The 9,090-nt window shown below is 32.7% G+C and overlaps 1 protein-coding gene and 1 long non-coding RNA gene across 3 annotated transcripts; both read right to left on the bottom strand.

The window, feature by feature from the left end:
* Positions 1-224: 224 nt before the first annotated feature.
* On the bottom strand, positions 225-5,172 carry LOC134272358 (uncharacterized). Of its 2 annotated transcripts, XR_009993173.1 has the most exons (4): positions 5,067-5,081; positions 4,361-4,947; positions 2,996-3,168; positions 225-520 (listed from the first exon to the last, which is right to left on the bottom strand). It is a non-coding gene; the product is annotated as an uncharacterized LOC134272358 (long non-coding RNA). The 2 variants fall into 2 exon arrangements; XR_009993172.1 differs by having other exon boundaries at positions 4,361-5,172.
* A 2,858-nt stretch (positions 5,173-8,030) lies between these two features.
* Positions 8,031-9,028, bottom strand: LOC134272360 (uncharacterized; the record flags this gene model as incomplete). The annotated part of the gene is made up of 2 exons (XM_062754608.1): positions 8,031-8,708; positions 8,894-9,028. Coding segments are annotated over 2 exons (797 nt in total), but the record flags the coding sequence as incomplete, so codon positions are not given.
* Positions 9,029-9,090: the final 62 nt, after the last annotated feature.

Raw genomic sequence — 9,090 nt, 5'->3', positions numbered from 1 at the left:
TTGAAATAACATGTCCTTTGTTCTGAATCATGCACATTTGTTAATGCTTTAGTTGTTTATGCCAAGATAGCAATGTTCCTTCAATTATACTGTAAAAATACACATATTAGATCTTATATATTGCCACTGAAGACAGACCTCTATCATCTTTACCATTAGAATTGGTATGTCTTCCCTTGGAAGCGGAAGACCTCAATACAGATGTAAACATGCAAGATCTGACAAATATTTAAAAGAACATTTATTCCAAATTAAACATATTAGATTTTGCAACAAAATCTATTTATCTTGAAAAACTGAAAGCAATTGATATAATCATATTTTTGGATTTATGTCTGTTTCTCAAATCAAAATTTAAATATGATATATTTAAAATCATCTTCTTAAACTGAGACTTGATTCAGTTGATTGTTTCAATTTCATTCTGCTGTTTATTCTTTGTCATCTCCCAAAAGAGGCTCTTCTGGCAAATCATGATCATGCTTGGCATCAAATTTCAGTACTCAGATGACAGTCACACCTATCAAAAGAAATTGATTTTTTTTAAAAGTACAACTTATCAGATAAGATAAACCATCAAACTTAGTTATAAGATATTGTTATACCTTTAAAAAATTGTTCCTATACAAATCTATACAGAAAAAAGTCTAACATTTTTAATGTTTTGCTGAGCGGGCATAAAAAAATCGATGTTGGACCGCTCGGAGAGATGTTGGACTGCTTACGTCACAGAATGGGCGGAGCTTAATCTCATTTTCATTCTTTGGTTTTAAACAATGACAGATCTAATGTTACATTACGGAATATAGTACAAAATACATGTATGTCAAAAAATATATAATAAAATGAAAGGTATAACAAAACATTTATTGACAGAGTTCTCGGGCAAAATGCGTTTTGTCGGACCCTCGAACCAAACTGTCTGCCTTCGGCCTAACGGCCTCGGGCAGACAGTTTGGTTCTTTGGTCCGACAAAACGCATGTTGCCCTCGAACTCAGTCAATAAATGTATACTGTCACGTTTCTGCATGTGTATTATTTGTAAAACTACTCTATAATCATTTATAAATTTAGGTTTACAGGCAGTCATTTGAGGATGTAATAAATAACATATTAGTTTTTCATGATTTCAAATAAAGGGTATGTACATAACTTGTTCATGTCAAAATTTATTAGGAATGGTAATGGTTAACAGTTGTTAACCGACTAATCAGTCAGAAAGATGGTATCTGGTTATGATTTTTTATGTGTCAGGATAAGGCCATTCATAAAGGTGTTACAGCACATTAGGAACAATGCACTAATGAAGTGACAAAACAGCATCGCATAAGAAACAATGAGCTAGCCCAAAGTAACAATGCTGCTCTAGCTCATTTAAAACACCATGCCACGATACGATATTATCACGATATGTTTGATTGTTGAAATTGAAATAAACAAATTATTTCTTTGCAATAATACTAAGTTTATGACAGCAAATGAATAATTTATTCAAAATAATTGTGTAAAACAAAAATATTTTATTATTATTTATTTCATGCTAATTGTTTAAGACACTTACATGCTAGCGTGAAGTAAAAATGTGCTATCACGCTTATCAGAATGGGCTAGTGTGCTTATGACAACACGGTGACAATGTACTTAGTGCGTTTGTAACAAAGTTTCAGCAGGCTGTTTACACTACGCCGTCAAGCTTACACATAAGGCCAAAATAAAATATACTCTTGTTTCCTGTCCCCTGACCAAAAAAATTAGGGTCGGTAGGTAGGGAAAAAATTTTATTTTGAGAAAAAATTTTATTTTCAAAATTTAATGAATGCAGAACATATAGCATGTAATAACTGTAATAACAAGAAAATGATACGTTAACAGTTTCAAAGCAAGTTTGTTAATCAAGATTTATAAAGTAAAGGTAACCTGTACACTTGTGATGTATTAATTCTGTAAATATCATTGGTCAACTTCAGTATTTTAGAAAAATAGTTATCCAAAAAATGAAAATGTAATAAAAACTTTTTGGGTCAGGGTAAAATGTAGGGTAGGTCAAGATTGTGTAAAGTTGTATTAGGCCATTCCAAGTTTTTTCTCTGTTTAGCGTCCACCCATCTTTCAAAAACCTACCAATCTATTCCCAAAAAAAACAACACAGAAGCCAAAACATAAAACACAGGATTAAAATGATTTTCAATGATTTGATTTAACTAAACTACTTTAATAGAAGAAATGTCTATTCTTAAGCAAAAACAAAGGAATAAATGCTTACAATACACCAAATATAACTTACTGTACAGAATTATTTGGAGAAATTGACAAATTCAACAATTTTGCCTAAATTAATCAATTTCAGGACTCCTGATGTTGTGTGTTTTTTCTAACATGGGGTGTCAAAAACCAAGGCGCACACGGACGCTAAACATAGAAAAAACTTGGAATGGCCTTAGCATGGCAGCATGTTGAGCATCAGCACAACTGCATGTTGTTCTAAGTTGCCTTAGCCTAACAGTGTTGAGAACACTGTGTTAGCACATTGTTCCTAACACACACTTTAACAAATTGCCTTATCAGGACACCATTTAGTTTTCCATATATATTTTAAAAAGACTGGGAATAAAATTCAATTTTCGATAAGCTTCTTTTCATTATAAGTGTTTGCCTAAGCGTTTTTTACTATATAACCCAAATACATCATTGTCTGTTATGGTAGCCTAGTGGTAGGGCAATCGCTATGTATAATCATGAAGCTGGGCTTGATTTTAATTCACTGCATCAAACCTAAGACAAAAACATGTACGCAGTTATGTTCCCTAACCATGCACCCAACATTTGTAGTGAATTAGACCCTAAAAACCTCACAGTAGATGTTAGGATAATGACCCTGAGTTCCAAGTAAAGGTCCATATTGAAGCTATTCACCAGTATATATTAAATGAGTGAATGAGTGAGATTCTCATGATAACATTATCAATCAAAGTATCAATAAGAAGCTGATACTTACTGCTAAATGCTAGAGACAGGTTACTCCAAAGAGACTGTATAAACCGAGATTCTGTGTCACAGTAGGTGTGGGTGTTGGCACGAAAAGGATCCCTTACTTCTCAAAGGCAATAAGTGCTGAGTACAAGTCTATATTTGCAGCTTACTATCCCAAGTGGTGGCATCATAAAATGACTGAAAAATTTTCAATAGGCTAATTAACAAACAAACCATTTCTGCAGCCTTATCACAAAAAAAAGCAAACTCTACTATTACATTTTTTTTTTTTTTTTACAAATTTCTTTTGCAATTTAACTAAGAAACATACATATGACATAATAAAATATTGATTTAATTAACTGAGCAATATTATATTGTGTGCAATTTTTTTGTCAATAAATTATACTAAATTTTTTTCTGCAGTAACTTTGGACCCACAGTGCTTTGCTTCTTTGAGCTACATTCAAGCTTTAAAGTGGTATTGTAGGCCAAACTTACACTACGACGTCATGTGACTTTAGAGTCTAGTGCCCTGTTCAGACGGAGAGTTTAATTCGCAGTAAATTATTGCGAAGTAAACTAAATTAAATGCAAATCAAACTAATGCGAATCAAACTGTGTTCACATGACAGCTAATTATAATGCAAAGTAACCAAATCGAATAAAAATTTTACTTTGACAGTCATGCAGGCTTCAGTTAGGCTTTTATGACATCATTTACAAATCATGTCACCTTAGGCATAAACAGATGTATTTGACATAATGTCACAGTGTCTGTTTTCACATTTTAGTGATTAACACTATATTTTCCTTAGTTTTTCACTCAAAAATAGCACAAGTACTTAAAGCTGACCACCAACATGTAGCATTTGACTTAATTTTGCCATTTCACATGCCTCAAAATTTAATTGGAATTAGCTTACCTTAGTCATGTTAGTGTTCACAAGGAGCTAATGCAAAGTAATTTAATGCGCAGTAAATTAATTCGAATTAAAATAATTTGAATTGAACTCAGTCCATGTGAACATGCATCGATGCACCAAATGTCTAGTGCGGTTTGACAAGCCTGATCTAAATTAAAAGTGAATAAGTATCTGCCCTTACCATGCTTATCGTACCCTAACATCACACCCGTCAACATATTATTAGTTGAAAAACATTTTGTTTTGAACATGTTGAAAGCAAGTCTTGTTGAAATTACATGCTCACACATATTTAAATAAAATTTAAAGCTGTGGGGATTTTAAAAGGCTAACTGAGAGCGTCTGAACTGTAAAACAGTTAATATATCGCTGTGTCTGTGTATTTCTAAAAATATCGACAGCTGATAAATGCTCTAAGCTGCCATAGTAATATAATGTAAATTTTAGGTAAACAAAAATCTTACCTTCGAATTCATTCCCATGGTCCACGCCAATCATAAATTAAAATGTAACCGTCAGCTCTTTAATCATTCGATACAATTATCACTGGGGAATCCGAAACAGAGTCAAGAGTGTTCATCCTTGTTTATTACTGTGACAGTCGGAATTTCCTCGTAAACAATTCACACAAGAATATATAAATCGGATAATTTTGCTTAGAATAATGCTCCAGAGGATTGATAAAGTACTTTGAGCTGCAGATAAAATGTCCGTGCATGTTTACATACGGCTTGTATGGTGAGAAAATCCTCAACTTCACTTTGTAAACATGATCAACATGTGTCCGATTTGCCGATTTCGATGGGACACACTGAAACCCGGATGTACTAAAGACCTGAAATTACCCGATGTTTTTATTTTAAATTAAATGATAATATTGAGTACTTAAAATGTCTTATTTTAAAGACCTTTGACTATGATGCATTATGTTATACAAGAATTCATTTGTTTGGAATATTACTGACAATTTTTAATCAGGTCAAATCAGGATTTTAGCATATCAAGTCTTTAGTACCTTCCCGTTTCCCACAATGCCGCGCGTTGTTTACACCTATACAAATGCAGAAAAAACCCATTTTGATTTCACCTTTTGTTGTGTACATACATCACATTTTAAATTACTTGCATAAAAAGAAAACAGAGAAACACCGAATCAACACTATATCTTACTGATGCATCAACTAAAACCAGGGACCTATGTTAGTATATAGGTCCCTGCTAAAACTGTGCGTTAGTGGCACAGTAAAGGCTTGGCTGGCTACAGTAGCTAGACAACTTGTCCATGTAAGGTTTCCCACATATTTGTTTTATAAAAAACAAATATAGTTTGGAGTTTGTTTATCTTTATACCAAATGACAGGGTTTTTCATCAATTCGAAATGATTTCAGATAAAATTTTTCATAGTATAACTGTTACCATTAAAAAATTAATATTTTTAGCTCTCAGAAAAAAAAACGTTTATGATCTATTTACCCCTGGCCTAATTATAGGGGCCAGCCCCTTTTCCTTAATCTTATATGAAAGCTCTCATAATTACGCACAACTTTTGTTGTATATTTCTTGCCAAACTATTCTCGGTGCAAAAGTAATTACGCGTTTTGACCGGAAGTGACGTCATTTGACGACTTTTGACAATTCCGGCATTATTTCCGGCTGACATCACAGTCAGCAAGTCAGAAAAAAATTGAAAAACTCAAAATTCAATCGTTTTATTTGATTTATTTTGATTCAAAGGAAAAACTTTGAATTTTCGACTACTTCCGGTTTTTACCGGAAGTACTTCTGATGGATGCTTTTTGTTGAGGATTGTGAATAAAAATATATGTTCTATTTGCCTTTAATCAATCCCGTTAAATTTTTCAAAAAATCTTAAAATTAAACATCCCTTCCTGTGTCGACCGGAAGTGACGGATGCGAAATTAAAAGACGTCATGCATAACTCAATAAGATGTTTTATAATCCCTGAAAATATCATGATTCAATCTTGAGTGGTTTACAAGAAGATGCTTGGACAAAATGACAACTTAAAAAAAGAAAATCGGACAAAAAATGCGACCGGAAGTGATTTTCAAAAAAATGAAAAAAAGGTCTGGAGATATTGCAACAATGCATCATTCCTGAAAAAATCTTTGAAATCGGTTCAGTAGTTTCGGAGAAATCACGTGTACTATGAAAAGGGAAAAATAATAATAATAGGAAACATAAGAAAAACAGGTGTGAAGGTCTTATTTTTTTTTTTCAATTTCTGTTTATCCTCAAAGTGAACTATCCCGAATAGTTCATCGAAAAAGGTTGAAAAGTTTCGCCGGAAAACATGGCTCGCCCTACGACGGTCAGGTATCCGATATCATTTATGCTCAATAACTTGAATCAGGTCTTTGAGACAAGAATGCTAAAATAAACTCCATGAAGCGATCTTAAAAAAAATCGTTTTATTATTTTTGTCTAATTTATTAGTTTAAAATGACACAAGTATGCATAGGAAAAACAGTGGTTAATATTTATACTGACAAAATTAATTGCTATTCTTGTTTGAGAAAGTATTACTTATGAGTATAAGATCTGTTTTTCCGTGATACACAAAATATATTAGGTATCAAATTTCATTTGAACATTTAGTCTTTTCTTTTTTTACTTTGAAAACCAGCCAAAACCAATTATAGAAGACGTTAGTTTGACACAGAATTGCAACGTAACTACGACGTGACAATCCAAGTAGTCTTTTACATTTCATTTATCTTTATGTTAATTTCGTTAAAGCAAACGCTCGGCTGACTCCGTAAACCCCTATTGCGAAATGTCGGCGTTGACTGAGACAGCTGCCATTTTGAAGCCGCTTCAGATTTTTGAATGCTAATATCTAGAGTTTAGATTTACCAACATTCAAACAAATTATATAGTTAGCATTATAAGGAGTGTTTCTATTAAAATACCAAAAATAAATGAAAAATACTGAAAACCAAAAAAGTAAGAAAATATGATTTTTTTTAATTTGCACCTCGTAACGACCGGAAGTACTGACGACGCACGAAAAGGCGATTCTGCAAACCAGAAAGTTACGATCTATCATCTCCAACAATAATCTCAGCCATTTTCGATAAAAGTGCGCGACAAAATCGCATTTTAAAATGAGAAAATTGTCAATAAATTGGCACCAGAAGCGAATTTTTCAAATTTCTCTTCGGATGTAACAACTTCATATAATGACACATTTTTTGTGAAACTTTCATGAAAAACCGCTGAATAGTTTTCGAGAAATCGCCTGCACAAAATTTTGTCAAAAAAAGATCGATATATGCACGCATCAAGATACTAAATACATACTTAGAATTCTCATAATACACACTATAATCCCTGTAAATACTAAAGAAAAATATTGAAAAACAAAAAAGTTGAAAAATTGACTTTTTGAATTCACTTCCGTGTGCGACCGGAAGTGCCGACGACGAAAAATAAAGGTCGTTGCCCATAATGGAGTTCGACGTTCTATCACCTCAGTGAGTTTCACTTTCATATCTTTAGCCGTTCTCGAGAAAACTGCTGGACAAAATGCCTTTAAAAAAATACAAAAATCTCCCAAAATCGCGAACGGAAGTGAATTTCGAAAAAATGAAAAACACGTCTGGAGATATTCTCAAGATGCATCTTCCCTGAGATAATCTTTGAAATCTGTCCACGCATAGCTGATAATAATAAAAAACAGAGTAAAAACAATATGTTCCCCAACTTCGTTTGGGTAACATAATATATGCACTTTCAACATTCAATGATTTGAATATTTCTTTTATTTCAGGCCTCCAGTCTGCTTCAGTAGTTTTTTAATGATATTGCTGCACTTGATTCCTCTTCTCTAATTATAAATCAGAATTTGTATGAATAAATAAAAGGTTATATACTTATTTTCCATTTTTTTTTTTATTTTTCTAATCTTTTGGAAGTCCAGCATTTCTTCAATATGTTATAAACATCGATTTTATTCACCTGCAATAGCTAAAAAAAAATTCAAGAGTTGCCTTGCATAAAGTGTTAAATTTTGTTAGTTTTCTTCTGAGTTTGTATGGCAGTCGTCGATAACTAAGATACATGTAAGATATTCATGTATCATTTTTCCTTCATTAGATTGTTGAGAATTAATAAGGTCGTGTGTCATTAATCTGAGGGTATAACCGTCACGTACACATTGGTGCTTTTACTGTCAGATTCTGGTGTTGCGTGAAATTCATCATTAAACGTATGTACATCTGATGATGATGCTGTATCTATATTATTTGGCAGCACATAGGCGTTATCTTGATCACCTGCAATCAGGGGATTTATTTCAATTGTTTGATTTGATGCCATCCTTTGTGGTTTTTCTTCTTTGTCACAAATGTCCCTTGATGATAGAACATTTATAGAGTATGATTCTTTTCTACGATCGTACCAAATTGAAAGATTACCAACGCCCTGAAATAGCATTTGATACCCAAGAGTTTCGTACTCATTGGTATTTTGTTGTGCATCATTTCTGGCATGAGCTATAATAGCAGGAGAAACGTAATCATTCTTCTTAAATAGTGTCGTCTTCTTATTTAGAACACAATAAAGAATTAGTGGTAGTGCAACCACCAACATTACGGACGCTGCTGCAAACAAAATTGCTGTGAGCAGAAGATTGTCTAAGGATCTTGGTTTAGAGGTTACTGTTACTGATATGTTTGACAAGGGTAACACTGTGATATTAGTTATATGGTAGGAAAGAAATCCTATATATGGATCATGCTTTCCATCATTGACTAGTGTTGAGAACAAATTCTGACTTCCTGTATACCCTAGAAAAAAAATGCGTAAGAGAATAAAAACAAACTCAATTTTTGAAATTCCCATTTCTTTGAGATATATTTTATAAATATAGACAAATGTAGAAATAAATGTAGTGTGTAATACAATCGTTTTATGGACAATTATCGATTTTTTGTGGATGGTGATTTATTAAAAAAAAACGTGTTTCAAATACCTGTAAATCTGGTACACCCATAGGAAATATTACACGCTAACCTACTGCACTGGCACGTGTGTAGACATTTTTCTCCATAGTATGGGTAAGGGCATGCTTTTTCGCAACTGAATCCAAAATAACCATTTGGACATTCTGAAGTATAAAATTATATACTTTGGAAAAAAAAAAAATAAGGTATAAATTTTTAAAACATT

Source organism: Saccostrea cucullata, unplaced genomic scaffold (genome assembly GCF_032062105.1).
Source record: "Saccostrea cucullata isolate Sc308-1 unplaced genomic scaffold, CSIRO_AGI_Scuc_v1 ctg8200, whole genome shotgun sequence".
Lineage (NCBI taxonomy): Eukaryota > Metazoa > Mollusca > Bivalvia > Ostreida > Ostreidae > Saccostrea > Saccostrea cuccullata.
This window is presented reverse-complemented; position numbering and strand designations above follow the sequence as displayed.